The sequence below is a fragment of the Thamnophis sirtalis genome, unplaced genomic scaffold (genome assembly GCF_051295495.1).
Source record: "Thamnophis sirtalis isolate CommonGarterSnake01/CBP01778 unplaced genomic scaffold, rThaSir2_p1.2 scaffold_2, whole genome shotgun sequence".
Lineage (NCBI taxonomy): Eukaryota > Metazoa > Chordata > Lepidosauria > Squamata > Natricidae > Thamnophis > Thamnophis sirtalis.
Window position 1 is genome coordinate 144,510,162 of NW_028261382.1, and position 19,413 is coordinate 144,529,574.

The window sequence follows — 19,413 nt, forward strand, 5'->3', positions numbered from 1 at the left end:
AGGCACAGCATGTTGTCTATCTTTTTTCATCGAAATGTTCCAAGATCACTGAGCTGATCTGTACTAACACAGCATATTTCAAAAACTCATGGAGTACTGACATAGTTGAGGGGGTTCAATTTCACATAGGCTGGTCACAGATTTTGACATTCATATTCTAAGATTTCCTTGACGTACTAAGGTGCTCTAGGATAAGGCTTGCAAATGTTTTCTATGACATCAGAGAAGGTAAGCCAATTGAAACCAGAAAGTTACAAATTATCATATTATTGTTAAGTTTAGAATAAAACACTCATTAAGAGAACAGAAAATCAACAATCAAGTGTCTATTGCAACAACTGTATAAGTGAGTATCAGTAACATGCCCATCATACTGATAAGTCCTTAACTTACCTTCATTCCCCAGGAGGATAAAAATTGTGGTAATTTTACATGCATTAACAATTTTGGAATAGGTTTTAAACACAAGGCTATCATTAAACTTTAACAGATTAACAGAGTTGAAAGGGACCTCATAGGTCATCTAGTACAACCCCCTGCTCAAGCAGGGGACCCTGCACCATTTCTGACAAATGGCAGTCCAATCTCTTCTTGAAAGTCTCAAATGATGAAGCCCCACAACTTCTGAAGGCAAGCTGTTCCATTGGTTGATTGTTCTGTCAGAAAGTTCCTCATTTCTAGGTTGAATCTCTCCTTGGTCAGTTTCCAGCCATTATTCATTCAGTGGACAAAAGATGAAATGTCCATTAAATGACAAAAAGGATTAAATATTGATACTGATTAGAGCTGTAACTGAAGATTAGCTGCCTTTCTTACTATTGTTTTTCTTTAACTTATTGGGTGATAAATTATATTCTGCCATGTGAAAATTTGTAAGAATCTGTTCTTCAGTCAATGCAAATATTGAAAATCTGCAGAATGTGGTTTTGCACTATGTATAATTGTAATAAAACATCTAGTCATCTATTGCATGGATACTAAAATGTAATAGTTTGGTCTAATGGTTATGGCAGACTAGAAACCAGGAGATTGTGAATTCTAGTCGTACCTTAGGCATGAAAGCCGGTTGAATGACTTCGGACTAATCACCAACCCAATTCACACCTCACAGGGTTGCTGTTATGGGGAAAATAGGGGAGAGAGAGAGAGGGAGGGAGGGAGGGAGGGAGGGAGAGAGAGGGGGAGGGAGGGAGAGAGAGAGAGATTAATAACCCCCGTTTTGCAACCCCAGACTCTTTAAAACTCATCCATCCCTCTTCATTCTTTAAATTTCTCTACACATTTCTCTATTTATCGTATTAAGTCTATCTCTTTTTTAAAAATTATTATTCTGCTGGTCTTCCTGGACAGCCTTGATGCCCCCCCCCCCCAAAAAAGAGGCAAGTTAGAAATTTAAATTTTCATCCAGCATGACTAAGGTGTGCTTTATCCAATTTTCTCCTCTTGAGCTTCTGTGGGCAAGGGCAATCTACTTGCCAGCATCAGGAGTCATGGGAAAGGAGCAATATAGGGGGATTTACAAACTATATTTGTGTAGACTTTCTAAAGAGATATAGCGATGATGGCATAATAAGATGTGGCAAGGCTTGCATGATGCCATATAATGAACTTGGCTGCATTGAGTCATTAAAAAAAAAACTTACTTTTTTTAAAGGGGGCATTCTACTCTACTCATTTCTATTTCAATTCTAATAAGGAGTTTAGCTTCTCTCTCTTGAAAATGTAAGCTAGCATAAGGCATTATAATGCAAGCTAGCCTTAGCTTTCAAACAGTTCATTTAGTGACCAAAGTTACAATGGCATTGAAAAAAGTGACTGATGATCATTTTGCACACTTAGCGACCATTTTCACAGTGACCGTTGCAGCATCCTCATGGTCACGCGATCAAAATTTTGATGTTTGGCAACAGATTCGTATTTATGATGGTTTCAGTGTCCTGGGGTCATTTTAATTGCCTTTTGACAAAGTCAAATGGGGAAACCAGATTCACTTATGTTACTAACTTATCAGCTGCAGTTATTCACTTAAGAACTGTGGCAAGAAAGGTGGTATAATGGGCTCAGTGACCAAAGTTACAATGCCATTGAAAAAAGTGACTGATGACCATTTTTCACACTTAGCGACCATTTTCACACTTAGCAACCGTTGCAGCATCCTCATGGTCATGCGATCAAAATTTTGATGTTTGGCAAGAGTTACAATTTATATTTGTAAATTGTAGTTATGTTGAAATAAAAAAATATTACAATACTATTTTTGAAAATTTTCGTTGCTCCGTATAAAATTTCTAATCAAGCCCCCCCCCCCCCCCCCCCAAGGTGGCCCTCTTTACCAATCTGAAAATCTGGTCACCTTAATCTAATGAAATGTATATACTGATAGGTATGTGGACACTGGATTCTAAGAATTGCAGTTCCAACCTATTTGGAACCAAGGAGCCAAGTTGAGGAAGGTTTAGTTAGATTATAAAATCTACATTTTTAAAAAAAGGGGGGAGGGGGCTCTACGATTCTATCTTTAAAAAAATTAATGAGGATAATCGGTAGATTCAGATTATGAAAATCTGAAAATTTCCATTGTTTTAAAACTGCGCCGAGTGTTAGCGCTAGGAAACAACCCGCCCTTCCTGGTCCACGATCGCTTCGAGTAGAGAAACGGTAAGGAGCGCTGCCGTGCTTCCCGTCCGCCCCTTCTAGGCTGGGGTTGTGCTAACGAGGGGGAGGAGTGTTGCTGCGGGGCCGCACAAGCTTCTTCGAAGCGTGTAGCCGTTGTTGTCATGGAGACAGGAATAACGAACCCCAGACTACAGCACGCAACGCGGGCAGCTGAAAGAAGGGAATGGCAAGGCCGAGCTTACAAGTACAAGCGCCAAAAGCGAATCGTGGTTGGTGTCACCGCGGCAAGAGCAGGAAACTGGTGACGGGGGAGCCGGGTACCCTGAGGCAGCGGCAGGCCAAGGATTTGAGCCCGGCTCCTGGCTAGACGGGTGGACGGAGAGGGGCCCGAGGACCACCAGAACTTGAGATCGGTGTTCACGTGACTGTTGTGGCGGGAAATGAGCAGAAGCTCGCACGTGTTTCCAACCGGGAGCCCGGCTGGGTGGGACTTGGAGGAGGGGCGCTGAGATCCTAGAGCTCCGCCCTACTTCCCGTTTTGTTGCCTCTATTGGCCGAGATTCAGGATACTCGAGCCCGTTTGACCTTATCTTACCCGGAAGGCGGAGCCGAGTTTCTTTTGGACCATGGTTCCATAACGCGATAGGTCGAACTCCTTGTCTCCTAACCTGTCATCGGGGCGTCATTAGAATATAGTCAAAAAAATAAAAATGGCGGCCGTGACTCGGGGTTTGAAATATACCAAAGTTAGTTCAGGACGCCTAGGCTTTTGGTCGTGCATCGCGGCTGTAGTGTGGAAATGAAGGGATTAGATTTTGTGAGGAAAACCAGGAATTTGTAAGCGGATGACAGCAAATAATAATAGCAGTAACAGAGTTGAAAGGGACCTTGAAGGTCATCTAGTCCAACCCTCTGCTTACGCAGGAGACCTATACTAGGGATTCGAACTGTCGACTTTCTCTGTACCCATATTTTACAAAATTTGAGGTTTTTGTACTTCATAATAGTTTCCTATAGATTTGCATTAATCCCATTAAAGTGATTTCTAGCTAGTGAGAATTATTGTTATATATGCATACCCTTGTATATTTAAAAGTTAAAAATCACCCTTCAAAATCAAATTGAATTGGACTTGAAACAGTGTCAGATATTTTATACTATATTACACATTTTTACAAAATGCTAACTTTTTAACTGCCCATTTCAGGTTTCCATTTTACTTTGAATAATTGATCATATTTTCTTCCAAACAAATCTTCACATGCATGAAAATATGCCCATAGTAATTTTGTCCTCTGTAGATATTTTTTTTAATTTTAACATTTTTGTAAACATTCACATTTAAAAAAAAAGCATATTAATGCAAAAAGGGCATTTTAATTTGTAACACTTTTAAGATATTCTAGTTTCCATAGTAACTGCACATTGAAAATTAGTTTAATTGTTCCATATGTTTGAAAAAAACCCACATTGCTACATTCCTAATTATTGACAGAAAGTATAAAATAAAACTAATTAGACATACTGAAGTAAAGACAATATACTTAAGCAAAATTATTTTATATACTTTTTTGTTTTGTTGCTTAAAAAATAGAGGATAAAATAGTTAAAATATAATGATAAACTGACATAATTTAAAACAAAACATTTAATTAAATTAAACATTTAATTAAAAGCAAAACATTTGGTAAAAATATTCTAACAAGAAGAAAATGCATTTTTAAAATGCTCTTTTATCATGTTTTAGACATGTTTTATTTATTTGTCAAATATAAGTATAATCCTATTTTCTGATAAAATGCTGAAATATTTTACCTGCTACATTTAAATAAATATAAAAGAGATGCTTATTTTCTGATCAGTCCTTTAAAAAGCACCAAAATCCAAAACACAAACATGTCAATTGTGCTAATCAGTATATATGTCTATAGAAAGGAATAGTATTCTTATATATGTGGTTACGCCAACTAACATAGATGGATGTTTAATCAGTATATTTAAACAGCAGATCAGTGGGTTAATAGATTTCTGTTTGCTCTACAAGTTTTGGTAGACATTCAGATTTATTAAAGTGTCTATCGACTCTTCTGTAAACAAGAAGAGCAGTCATAGAACAAAGCTTTAGTAATTCAATCTAGATTGCCTTTATTTGTTTATTAAATTTCTTTCTTACTGGTGCAGTTACTCAGTGTGGCTTACAATATGATAAAAAGTTAAAAAACTAAACTAAACAAACTAAAATTAGAAGAATTAAATAGAAAAGCTAAAAACCAAGATGATGTATAGTCTGAGATGGAGATCTTCTCTACTCAGCCACCCCCAATATAGCAGGTTCCTATCAAGACCCCAGGCCAAGCAACCTACAGCAAGATAGATGCAGTGGATAAAACAATAACTGAAGGAATATATAAAACCAGTGCTACACTGTTGTTAGGACCATACAGCAGCACCTGAAAATAATTTGAAAGGGTTATTTCATATATCTCTCAGTCTTCATTGTCAGAATGTACTTTTGAAAAGCCTTAAAATGGATGTGCTGCATACCAATCATTTTTAATATCCTTCCAATCCAGGGGGAATTCAGACCAATCACTTAGTTGAATTTAAAATTCTTTCCCCAATTGATTACAGCGGAGAAAAGTAGGAGAGAGGAAAAAATGGAAATGAAGGAATATAAGCATGTCTTCATCTGTTCTAAATGCAGCTAGCAGATTATTGTAATATGGTGGAATACAGTACTCTTACATACAGCATGATTACTTTGTTAACAATTTCATCTTAGTGTTTTTATAACTTTGCTTCTAGTTAATTCTAAATATTCTAAAGTTGTTTTCTAAATTAATTTTTGGGGGCCTTAAAAAGTCCACTCTCTTTGAGTTCTATGGTTTTATGTATCAGGACATAGTATAAATCATCTGTAATTTGCAGTTCTTAAAAGTAGGTAAATACAACCTCAGATGAATAATGCATGACATATTACACCATGTCATCATTTATTTTACAAAAAGAAAGCCAAAATGGAGAAGCCATGTATGAAAAACTAAATATACTGCTTCCATAGGTATGAAGAGGCTAAGTAACAGCCAAGTGTTGCTAATTGCCTTTGATCAATTGATAATCAGTAAGTGAGATTACCTCTATAAAAGCTGAAGTTTTAGGAGTTTGCTGGTCTCCAACATTGGTGTGTGGGTGTGGTATTAACACAATCCCAAAGAGGAAAGATATCAGCAGTGAATTTAGAGAAGCAATTATTGCTGCCCATCCATCTACGAAGGATTGTAAGGCCATTTCCAAACAATTTACATCCTACAGTGAGGAAAATTATTTACAAGTAGAAAATATGCAAGACCATTTCAATCTTCCCAGGAATGGATGTCCCATCAAATTCATCCCAAGGGCAGACCATGCAATGCTCAGAGAAATTCAAAAAAATCCAAGAGTTCCATCTCATACTCAACAGCCTCAGTTAGCACATTAAATGTTAAATTTTATGACAATACAATTAGAAAAAGACTGAACAAATATTTGTTTTGAAGGTTTACCAGGAGAAAGTCTCTCCTCTCTAAAAAGAACACAGCAGCATGGCTTAGGTTTACAAAGTTTCATCTGAATAAGTCACAAGACTTGTAGAACATTGTCATTTGAACAGATGAGACCCAAGTGGATATGTTTGGTCATATTACACAGTGCCATGTTTGGCAAAACCAAATAAGCATATCAGCAGAAACATACCAACCATGAAGCATAGTGGTGGCAGGGTGATGATTTGGGCTTGCTTTGCAGCTGCAGGAGCTGGGCACCTTGCAGGCTTTGAGTTGACCAAGAACTCCTTTGTATAACAAAGTATTCTAGAGTCAAATGTGAGACCATCCGTCCGACAGCTAAAAGCACATCTGACATTGGGTCATGCAACAGGACAATGACCTCAAGCGCACCAGCAAATCTACAACAGAATGGCTGAAAAAGAATAAAGGTTATTGCAATGGCCCAGGCAAAGTCCAGATCGCAAGCTGATTAAGATGTTTTGGTGGGATTTCAAAATAATTGCATAAAACAATTGTCCACAAACCTCAATGAAATGAAGCAATGTAAAGAAGAGTGGGCCAAAATTCTTCCACAATGACGTGAGAGACTGAAAGTCATACAGAAAATGATTACTTCAAGTTATGGCTGCTAAAGATAGTTCTATAACTTATTGAATCATAAGGGATCATTGCTGATGATCAATTAATCAAGGTCTTTTGATTAGCAGCTCTTGGCTGCTACAGTGTTTTCATACCTATGGAAGCAGTAAGGATGTACTTAGTTTGTCACGCATGACTTTCCATTTTGGCCTTTCTATTCCCTGGGTTGAGATAGGAAACAAAGCTAAAGCATCTCTGTCTTTTATTAATGCTAATAAGAGGAAAAAGTTTAAATTTTCCCCTTCCATATTGATCAATCTAGTTCCCTGATGCTAGTACTAGTAAAGGGAAATAGTTCTTTTTAAAGTATCATTGGCAAATGGTGAGTGTAAAGCCTTCTCTACCCCACCATCTAGATCAAGGGTGTCAAACCTGCGGCATCACATTGGTGTCATGTGACATTTCATTATGTTTTTTTTCCTTTCACAGAACTGGGGTAAGCATGGCCTGTGCATGATGCATCCAGCTCGCGGTCCACTAGTTTGACACCCCTGATCAAGATAAAGTCAAGATTACAGAAGACACCCATTTTGATTCCTGGGGAAATGTGTGTTGGAAAGGCAAATTTTACTCTCATTCATACCAACAAGATTGATTCTCACCTTAATGATACAATAAGAATAATATCTGGAACCCTTAAATCCATGGTTCCATATTCTTTTAAATATTGCCCCTCCTGATCTCAGGTGACAACAACAGACAGTCCAAGAGTAGTATGAGATAAACATGCCATCAACTCCTAGAGATCTTCCAATATATAAAATATTAAATTCTCTACCTCTTAACAGGCTTAAATGTAGGAAACCAATTTGGGATAGCATACCACAGTCTTACAATCTAGGTGAAGAATGATGATTAAGATGAATGACTTTTACTAACCACAATCAGACAGATCACATAGATCCAACAAAACCATTTCCAGGAATTCAGTTGCCCCCCAAAATATGGAGCTACCTGAATAGAATCGGGACAGGATGTGCCAGAACTAAGACAAAGCTCTTTAAGTGGGGAATGGCCAAGAGCCCGCAATGCGACTGGTGCTCCGGAACAAAGTATAACTCATGTAGACACAAAAGTCTATAGAGTGATGGTGAGCCTTTTTGGCACTGAGTGCTGAAAAGGGAGCGTGCGCACTCGTCTGGGACACAACCCAGAAGAAGAGCTGCACAGGGAGCATGTGTGCGCCGGAAAATGAACTTCTGGTTTCCAGCGCGCGCATGTGCAGTGGCCAACTAGTCTTCTGGTTACTGACATGCATGCGTGCGCGATGATCAACTGGCCGACGTGCCTGCTTATGCAGGAAAACAAAAGACCAGCTCTTCTAGTTTTCAGCACTGCCTCACGCATGAAAGCCAGCTGAACATCGTGCATGCATGCACACCAGAAAACTGGAAGAGGAACAGACAATGCCGCATGTGCCAGGGGACATGGCTCCACATGCCACTTTGGGCACGCATGTCATAGGTCCGCCATCACGGGTCTATAGTCTCCGGAAATTTCAAGGCACCTAGGGTGATCTCATTGCAGCACACCAGTAGTAGACGGTTAGCTTTAGATATTCAATTATAACATCCATCCCATTGCAATTCTATGATTTCATATTATGGTGATTATTCTTCATAATTTTGGCATAAAAATCATTTTGCTATGGCATTAAAGACTTTTCCCCATGAATGACTATTAAAAGATCACTTGTGGAAGCAAGATCCCCCACCCCGAATTAGAATTTCTTCTTCATTAATATACCCACTAAAACTCCTTTTTTACAGCCCTTTATTCCTTAATTCGAGGTACAGCAACATTATTATTTTCCACCTCAAAAATAAAACATTGGTCTGGGCGGCAGAATACTCTATCCTCTCAATAAATATTCCTTAAGAGACTCATTGTTTTCCTAAAACATGTATACTTGATTGTTGAAAACAACTTTTCAACCTGGAAAAGTAGCTGAATCTCCCTGGAGTATACAGGACTTGGTTATGAGCTGCAGATTTTTCATTAATGTAATAAGTATGATTGACACAGTATGAATTTCTGTATTTTTATATCTTTATTTCTTTTTAAAAATTAGATTGCAAAAAGCTATGAATAACAATGACTGATGCACAGTTATTTTCCCCCTGTTCCAAGGAAAACTGTAAAGAAACAGAAGGTATTTGTTTTTGTTTTTTTCAACTTTATATAACTTGACATTTTCTAAAACATATTTACTGTAAAAAGTTTATTTTGATACATTTGTATATTCTTTTGGACTTGTCTTTTGAGATCATCATTTCTTATTCTGCCTCTTATTTATTGACTTTTTCTATAATCTCTGCCTGGCAATAAAACAAACCCCATTAACTAAATGGATTCCTCCATACCAAGCTGTGAAAATCAAGGAATCTTTCAGAAGGGACAAATTAGAAATTGCAATGTGAACAGATGTAGTCAATATATTGATCAGCAAATGAATGATATTGAATTCCCTAGATAATTTAGCACAATTGTTTGCATGAACCTGGTAATTATAATTTTGTTTTTTAATTAATGACCAATTTTGGGATGAACATACTTGACTGGCATATTTGATCATAGCCTTTCCAATCTGGGTACCCTTTGTGACTTCAATTCACAGAATTTGCTCATCAGTCTGATTCACTGCTAATTATTCACTAACAGAATGGCTGAAAAAGAAGAATAAACCCTCAAAAACCTATATTGGCTGTTTTCATACATATTAAGTCAACTTAGTTTATTAAATAATAGTAATAATCAACAGGTTTACACATAAATGCTAAACCATAATGAGTGAGTTTGCACATCAATGAAAAAAAACTGACTGTAGTTTAGCATTATGAATAAACAATGCAAGCAGAATCTGTAAATGTAGAGCCATCTAATTTGACCTGTAGATGTCACAAATGTATTCAATGATAAACAATGTTTAAATATAATTATTCTGGGTTTTTTTAGATATAAATGAAAATATTTCAATAGGCATTCCCAACAAACAACGTAGTTGTGCTGCTGTAAATACTCCAGCTTCATGTGTTAATAAAGTCATTAATCAAGTACAAGATTTAGAAGTGAAATTGGAAGAATCTTTTCTGCAGGTAATATTTATTTGTATTGTTTTAGTTACTATATCCATTATAAAATTGACAGTGGACGTCAGAATATCTAGAGAATTAAAACATTTTTTGCAGCAAAATAGGAGGAGGATGGAATATTACCTAGGTATGTTTACCACCTTGAATTATTTGCAGAAATAATTAAGGCATGATATTAAAAAATGTATCAGAATATGGACGTTTCAGGTTTTCCTAGAAATATTTCATAGCTACAACACTGCTTTCAGAAAAGCTCATTTCATCATCATTCTTTGCTGTCAATGAATCACTTAAAGGAGAATATTCAAAAATAGCCTGACATTTGTACATGTCAGATATCAGTGTCTCAATCAATGCTCTAAAGATAAATGTTAATACTTCATAAATTATATGGTCACACAGACTCTATCTTGGGATGTGGCATTTTGGGGGTGGCCAATGGAGTAGATAACACCCCCTGTGCACACTTTGCTCCCACCCACTTCATCTGGGTCAGTTTTATTTGATTCCCCCCCCCCCCCCCAACAAATCTTGTTAGGGAAGGCTATGAGAATCTTTACTTCAGTTGACTGGGCTACTAAGAGCTTGATAAGATAACTATCACCAAAAATTATTCAATTTAATGCCCCACAGATACGTCAGATTATACATCATATACAGCCATGTTTTAAAGGCTTTTCAGAAGGCCAGAAGGCTGGGTGTGGATCCCACCTCAAGGGATGGGCATAATGCTCCAGATGATGGGAGCCACATCAGCAGAGCAATTTTGGTTAAAAAAAATAATGTTTTAAAAGTAGGTGGGGAATAATAAAGAAGGAGCCTCCAGCACAGAAATAGACATTAAGTATAAAACAATAAAACAGTTTGGTACGACACTAAGTAAAGGAATGATTAGGAAGTATTTAAGGAATAAAAATGCCATGTCAAACAGTGAAAGGAATGTTATAAATGTTAATATGTAAGAAAAACGTCAATGAAAAGGAACAACATAAATGAACTCTTGAAAAATGGTAAGGTACAATGACATAAGTTGAGAAATTTTAAAATAGGGGGATGCATGCTTTATGAAGTAGGTGCAACTTTTTTTTAACACACATAAAGCACTTTTTAAATCTAAAGATCAAAAGAATATTGTTATTTTTCCCCTCTACAAAGTAAGAGTGAATGCAAATATTATGGGGAGATTAGGCTATAGTAAATCTGCATAAGATTAGTCCATAATGGGTGGTTATGTAGCAGTATTCTTATTGAAATAATATGAGGTGACTGAACAAATGTAAAACATGGAGTTGCTGATAAAAAGTAGTGATATGAGAAAAGAATGTTTCTGAAAATAAGCAAAACTGCTTTCAATAACAATGACAGGAAAAATTGAATGAATGATTGTAAGTTATAAATTATGAAGAATTACATTTAGTAAGTGAAATTGTATACATTTGATAGAATTTTTATTAAAAATGGGAAATGAAAAATTTTAGGATGTGCAAATGCAAGTAAGAAGACAATGAGTAAACTGCTCTGATGTAAAAACTGAAGGTTTGTCAAAAGAAGTGAAAATGTCTTCGCATAAGAACTTGTGCCTTTATTATATGAAAATGAGAGTGAAATATATGAAGAAAAGTTTAAAAATAAAATTGAGTGGGAATGAGAATTTTAAGAAGTGTTTGCTGTAAACCGACAAGGTAAAGACTGTTGCAAATGAAATTAATGCAGTGATAGTATAAAAGAAATACATTTTTTTAGATTTTTAAAAATCCTATTATTTTTAAGCGGCAAACATACCTAATACTATTTCTGTTTTTCCCAAAACAACAATCCTGCTATATGAGTAGGGCTGAGAAAGAATGACTAGTCCAAAGTCACCCAGCCAGCTTTCATGCCTAAGGCTCATAGTATCCTGGTTTCTAACCTAATGTCAGGGTTCCAAGTAACACCCTCAACTTAATAAGACTCCGAGGCCAACAGTTCCTCAAAGTTCCATTTTATTAGAGATGTCATATTGGTATAGCTAGGAAAACCCGAATCGAAAAGCACCCCAGGTTTTCCCCACTCAAAATAAAATCAAAGTCCCTTCCCCTGCACCCACAAGTCCATGACATGGTCCAATCAACCCACTGTCCCAACTGGAGATGCTTCCCAGTCATGCCTCTCCAGGTGCAGGTTGGATGTCCTTGACTCGCAGAGAAAAGAATGTTATTTTGGCTATCTCTACCCACTCCATGCAACTCCCACTTCCAATTTCCCACAGCAGGCATATGGACTAAATGTGGCAGCCCTGAAGATCCAAAGAGAAAGTTGGGCTCCAGGTCTGACATCTGGGGTCTAAACTACTATACCACAATGAATTGAGGAATTAAGTTTGAATTTCAAAACAAATATATGAGAGGAGCTTAGAAGGTCACCTTTTATTTTTGCACTTTGCATAATGTTGCTACAGTGAAAGGGAAAAGTATTATGGTTATGTATGTATGGAAGAAAATCTAAAAAATGAAATGTTTCAATGAAAATCTGATTTATGTTCACAGCATGAAGTTTTATATAATTTGGAAAAACTTCCACGGTAAGAAAATTATATGTTTTGATTCAATAATTATTATAAACACTCTTCTAACTAAAATATAAGGAGAAATACTGCCAATTACTATTCTATTGATTTAAACTTAAAATGCTATTACCAGAAAAACTGGGCCGTCAAGATCTGATATTAGAACAAAAAAATAACCTTGTTCTAATATTGATTTTAATAAAATTTTAATTCATTTCATTATATATACTATAATACTATTACTAGTTTTTGTGTGCAGGTAGTCCTCAAGTTGATTAATGGCCATTCAAACTTACACAGTCTTTGAAAAGTTGCTTTACGGCCCATAAAGAACTTCCAGCCATTGTAAAATGTTACAAGTCCCCCCCCCCCCCTTGGTTATATGACTACATTTCAGGCACTTGGCAGCTGATTCACATTTATGACCAATTGCCAAATACCCTGCAATTATGTGATCACTATTAGCAATCTTCTCCGCTGGCGTCCTGAGAAAGTTACTGGGGAAGATGGCAAGACAGAGAGCACCTGAAATCCTTCAGCAGGCTTCAGGAATAGGGTTGAAATCATATCTTTTTCTGCAGCCCACAGAGATTTATTTAGTTATCAAAATTTAGAGACTGCCTTTTCTCAGAGTGACATGCATGGATGGGAGCTTCTTCTTCAGGATTTCAGCTCCATTCTTGCAGCCCATCAAAGATTCCAGAAATCCTGAAAATTTCAGTTCTCTTCATGTAGCCCACTGAAGGATTTCCCCTCCCTGCACAGAGATGAAAGGAAATCCCTTGGTGTTCTCAGGAATGGAAAATAAATCCTGAAGATTTTAGTTCCATTCTTACAGTTCACCAAAGGATTTTATTTCTATGCACTCAGGGAAACTGAAGCAGGTTGTAGGGACATTTTCCTGCTTGCCAGGAAGATTTTTGCGTGGAGCTGAAACCCACTGGCAGGCAGCTTTTCTTCTGTTTACTTAAAGACCTGGGAGATCATTTAACAACTGCCACAGAGATTACCAGGATTCCAGTCATGCAAAGCTTAATAAACTACTTTGCTCAGTGACTGAGATTCTGGTCCCAGTTGAAGTTGCAAGTTGAGGACTACCTGTGTTTAATAATTTTCTCTTTCTAGCACACTGAGAATTAACAGAATGACAGAGTTGGAAGGAACCTTGGAAGTCTTCTAGTTCAAGCCCCTACTCAGGCAGGAAAGCCTATATCATTTTAGACAAATGGTTGTCCAATTTCTTCTTTAAAACCTCCAGTGTCAAGCACCCACATCTTCTGGAGGCAAGTCATTCCACTGATCGATTGTTCTAATTGTCAGGAAATTTCCCCTTAGTTCTAGGTTGGTTCTCTCTTTGAGCAATTTCCATCCATTGTTTCTTGCCCTGCCTTTAGATGCTTTGGAGAATAGGCTGATCTCCTCTTCTTTGTGGCATCCAGCCCCTTAGATATCGGAATGCTGCTATCATGTCACCCCTAGTCCTTCTTTTCATTTAAACTAGGCATACCCAATTCCTGCAACTGCTCTTCAGGCCTGAGACTTCAGGGTCTTTATTCACTGTTAAGCATGCTATATATTGCATGTTTTACATTAAAATAAGCAATTACTTCTTGCCCATTTCTTCTTTGGATTGAGATGAGAATCGAGAATTAGGAAGCTAAACCAATAGATTTTGAAAGTGCTGGAGAGAGAAAATATAGTGGTAGCATACAGTGTAGGAAAAAAGATCAAAGACTATAATGCTGACCTATATTCCCAGGGATTTGGATGCTAAAACTGTGAAAGAGACTGAAGTGAAGGCTGAACAGTCATTGCACTGGAAAGGTAATATTGGTTAAATATTTAATTGCTTTCTCTTAATATTAATTATGTTTAATTGTAATTATTTCCAGGGAACCATGAAATAATGGGAATGTTTGAGAGCTGCAGTATAATTCAGTTTACAATTTCAATTTTAAAATATTGAAACACTTCCAATAAAATAGTGAAGAAGGGAATCATTCTATGCTGTGTCAAGTCCTTCAAGGAGGCAAACGAAATTGCAGGAAGAAAAAGAATCATGCCTTTATCAAATTCAGTGAAAGTGAAAGTTGAAATCATTACTTTAGATTCAGGTCTATGTATCTACAGTGCTTCAAAAAGTGAAATCTCACTGCTTACCACCACTGGCATTTACCAGAAAGGATGGTTTTTGTCTTCTGGAGCAAAGAAACCTACACCAGATAATATTCTGAATATAATGTTCTGTCGTCCCTAAATCAAATCTTAAACACAATGTTTCACACATTTTTCTACACTTTATTCTGCATATTTTCAGCAGCATTTTACAAATGATTGCAGCATATCTTGTTATCTCCTCCAGTCTTTTTGAAGCGACTGAGATAAAAATAAATACTTTAAAAACAGAATGTTAAAGCTTGAAATTCTTACATTAATATTTTAAAAACGATTTTTAAATCTTTTTTTGTTCTATATAAATTTTTGAATGAGCCATTAAACCTTGAAGATTTACTGCTTTAAGATATAGTTCACATAAGAATGATTGATGGGATTCATTTTTATTTGTTTGAATTGGAATTAGCAATTCAATATATGAATTCAAGACATCTGGAGACAGGCAGCATTTTTCTTAGGAGAAGGGAAGTCTATGTGCAACATTTCTGGAATTACTGAAATATACTTCCATCCCACCCTCATAGTTTCATATATAATTTCATATATTTAATTAAACTTGTCCAAGTGAATGGGACATTTTGCTATTCTCTATCAATCAGACTGACTGAAAAAAAGCTGCCAAGCCCTTCCATTCAGATTATGTGATTGTAGAAGTGGGCAATGTTCTCATATGAGCTTATGTTAGTGAAGCTCCAAATGACAGCAATGTTTTGCTTTTATTCTGATTAGACTACTACTAGTGACAATTATATTAATTCTGAATATTCAAAAGATTTGGTACTTTAAGATGTTATTGTTATTATTTCTGATGCACCTGAAAAATATAAATTGTATATAGATTTACATACACAATTTGTGTAGAAGTCTAAAACGTTGTGCATTAGTTTTTTAGGACTTGCTACACGATAACATTAAAATGAAACTTAAATTGTACATTTTGGTCAATTGTGTTGTTACATTAAAAGATACTACTTGTTTTTTAATTGAAGATATTCAGTCTTTAAAGCAGAAAACTTCTGCTGTTGTAGCAGAAGTCACCGAGTTAATTTCACGATTAGAAAATGAGCGTAAAGATGCTGAAGAAGCCTTAGAGTTTGAGAAGCAACAGAGAAAAAAACTATACCTAAATTCAGATAAACTGTCATTTTGGAGATTACAACAGCTTCCCAAAGCTGTTCAAAAAGGTAAAAGAAATAGCTATGTTAAAAAAAGAGTATTTGTTTATGTGTCATCTTAAAACATCTGCAGAAAAATGATGAGATTGCTAGTCTGTTTTTGGAGAGCATTCGACATAACTGTGATGAAATAATAGTCCAAGCAGAGAAGATAATTATTTCAGCCACTGAATTAAAAAAATACAACCTATCATATCCAAAAGATCACACTTCACTATACTGCTATTATTTGAATTTTATGTTTTATTAAAATGTGAGTATGTACATTCATCAGAAAGATATTGTCAATATTCCCTGGTAAATTTGCTTACTGCTTTACAATCAACATCCTGATAATATTCTGAGCTTGGTTGTTTTATTGCCGATGCTTCATTACTAACTAAGTAACCTCAGTAGTGCTGGATCATGGGTCCTCCAACTGCAGCCCACGGTGCGCATACGGCTCGCCAAAGCCATTAATCTTCCCCACACAGGACCATGAGGCTTCCCCTGCCCACATCGCCCCACCCGCCCTTCGGCTGAGTGCAGGCCTTACCTTTGCGAGCCCTGTGGGCTGGAACTGAAAGTTAAGACCAACAATTTTGGCCTGCAGAGACATTCTGGAGGCGGGGTAGGGGAAAAACAGGGTGCACCGACACCCCAAGACGCCAAAAAACAGGCACAAACTGTCAGTTTTTGGTCCAAAAAATGAGCCATTTATGCCTGGTTTTGGCCTGCAGTATGCTTCTGGAGGTGGGGGGTGAAAAATGGGCGACACAGATGCCTCAGGAGGCAAGAAAACCTGGGAAAAGTTTCCCACTTTTCACCTCTCCCGCCTCCAGAACATAGATAAAGAGAGATAGATAGACAGACAGAAAGATGGAGAGAGAGAGAAAGAGACAAAAAGAGAGGGAGGAAGAAAGAAAGAAAGAAAGAAAGAAAGAAAGAAAGAAAGAAAGAAAGAAAGAAAGAAAGAGAAAGAAAGAAAGAAAGAAAAGAGATAGAAAGAGATTTCTCAAGCTCCTTAGGGCTGAGAAGAATTACTGCAAAACTGAATTTCCTGAAGTGGACCACTAGACTCCTAAACAACTGAAAAAACAATCTAGTAAAAAGAAAAGGCAACCAAAAGAGCAACATGCAAACAGAAGTAAATAAAACATCCTCAGGAGCAAAACAAATTAAATTTTAATGGACTGTTAAATTGGCCACACCCACTTAGTCACATGATCACCTAGCCACGCCCACCCAGCCGATCCAGTCCCCCAACAGTCTGTGGGACTGTGAATTGGCCCCCTGTTTAAAAGTTTGAGGACTCCTGTGTTAGATTATCAGGAGGCACTGATGATATTACCTAGTTTGGTAATGAAACATCTACAAAACAACAACAGCAACTCAGTATCAAAAGCTTTTCTCTTTTATTTAAATGTCATATTTAGCAACTTAATATTCTTTATAGTCTATTTGATAAGAGTGTATTAATATCCCTCTTGTCAAGTTCATCACGTCACAAGCAGTGAATGGTTATACTGTGAACAACTGCACATTGCCATTTTTAATTAATATGACATTTTGCTTCAGTTATGACTGTAGGGGCCAATGGCATTTTCTTGTGATTAGTTGGAGGGTTGACCATGGGGAAAGCACACTAAATAAAAAACACTTTAATGGATTTACAAGATTATGCTTATTTATTTATTTATTTATTTATTTATTTATTTATTTATTTATTTATTTATTTATTTATAATATTCCTATCCCTATCATAACAGACTCTGCATAGGTAACAATACAATAAGCACATAAAATCTGAATCTTCACTGAAAAAGTTTCAGATCTTCTGTATCCTTTGAAATCGTCTATGGTTGATTTGCCATCACATATTTCCATAACCTTCTCCCAAGAAAAAGAGATTGGAAATTTGTCAGATAGTATTGAGCATGGGTCAAAGAAATACTTCTTCACTATCTCACCAGGAGAATGTACACAATTTTATATCTGTGTTAATATCTGTTTTAATCTGTAGGGTTTCCTGCCTAGGCAGGGGGTTGGACTAGAAGATCCCCAAGGTCCCTTCCAACTCTTTTTTTCTGTTCTATTCTAATAATGATATCAGAAAAAAAGTTACTGTAACCAAATGAAACCTAAAATAATGAGATCTTTAGCTTCTTATTTATTTGTACTGCTGAAAAATGTATCATAGACTACTATACAATATTGACATCATTTTTTTTAGAAAATGTAGTTACAACATAGTTTTATAGATAGATTATATAAAATTATCTTTTGAAGAGAAATGTACATACCGTATATTTTTGAATCTAGCAGCTTGTTACATATTTAAACTTAAAAGCAATAGTTATCATTTTCTTATAAGTAATAGGTTATTTTATATTTTGCAGAATGGGAGAAATGTTTGCAAGATATAATAGAATTACAGTGGCATTTTGAAGAAAAAAATGAGCAATTACATGATGCCCTAAACCAACTGACAAAAATAGAGGGAGCCAATTCAGTGATCATCAAGCAGATAAACTTTATGAAGAAATTCAGCCCTCTGCTGGAAGAAAAGCTATGTCATGAAGATGAATCAATAAAAGAAGTAAAAATATTATTTGATGAGGTAAGGGGATTCAATATTTTAAGTATATTTTTTTATTCCATGTGCATTTTAATTTCTGTGTCCAATAATAATGCTAAATCTCTAAACATGAAGATATGTCAAAAAAATAGCATAGTGACCATTCTTTTCTTTTGAAAATGAAAAATAAGTATATAATTTCTTATGAAATCAAATTGCAATTTTATTATACCAGTGTACAGGCTTGGTCTGTTCAATGTATCAATATGAGATTAAATATTAGAGTAGAGGTATACTAGTATTGCTTATATCCAATCATGATTTTCTTATAAAAAATAAATCCCTATAAAAATCAAAATGTTACCTGTAGAATTTATACCTTGATTCTTATTGAGTTTTGACTGATATATAATGTCTTCCTTATAGAAATTGGAGCCTTTGTTTTGCACATGAAATCGTGGTTGTAATTTCTTTTTCAATTAATATAATTGTTTTATTATTTTTAATTTGGTTTTAATTTTCTTTCTGCTGCCCAGAATCACAGTGGTGAGATGGGCAACCACAGCGAAACAAATAAATAAATGCAAAGAGTGATTTAATAAAGGTGAGCATCATTATTAGATCTATAGCTAGATTAGAAACCTGGCTATATTAAACCTAAACGTTGAATTTCATTTGGACTCTGAACCCATGGAATTCTTGAGTTTCGGAATCTTGGAAAAATTCTAGAACAAAATTTGCTCTGGCTCTATTGTTATTGGCTCCATCCTATTAAAAAAAACCTTACTGTTATGAAATGGCTCCATTCAAAGCAAAATAAAACATAATTTAGGACTATGTCTCCTAACAATGGGTGGAATTTATTTAATTTGGAAAGTACATATTAATTGGATTATCATTGGAATAAGGTTGTGTTAGTGCTTTACTCACATACACAAACATTATCTCTCTCTCTCTCTCTCTCTCACACACACACACACACACACACACACACACACACACATAAACAGCTAACATTTATAAACATTATATTATCACAACACCAATATGTTAAAAGAAACATGTAAGC

The 19,413-nt window shown here is 35.9% G+C and overlaps 1 protein-coding gene across 12 annotated transcripts in view; it reads left to right on the top strand.

Annotated features, from left to right (window-relative positions):
* CCDC178 (coiled-coil domain containing 178) overlaps window positions 1-19,413 on the top strand; it is a 148,515-nt gene that overhangs the window by 6,201 nt on the left and 122,901 nt on the right. For 3 of the 12 annotated variants that reach the window (XM_087707114.1, XM_087707113.1, XM_014064642.2), the window contains exons 2-7: window positions 8,872-8,952; window positions 9,756-9,895; window positions 12,418-12,452; window positions 14,197-14,261; window positions 15,602-15,796; window positions 18,166-18,386. In XM_087707114.1, the coding sequence (XP_087563240.1) occupies window positions 8,895-8,952; window positions 9,756-9,895; window positions 12,418-12,452; window positions 14,197-14,261; window positions 15,602-15,796; window positions 18,166-18,386 (714 nt within the window). In that variant the 5' untranslated portion in view covers window positions 8,872-8,894. Of the gene's footprint in view, window positions 1-2,741; window positions 2,886-3,273; window positions 3,454-7,229; window positions 7,348-8,871; window positions 8,953-9,755; window positions 9,896-12,417; window positions 12,453-14,196; window positions 14,262-15,601; window positions 15,797-18,165; window positions 18,387-19,413 lie in introns of those variants that run through there. The other 9 variants (XM_087707109.1, XM_087707115.1, XM_014064640.2 and 6 more) reach the window with 8 other exon arrangements.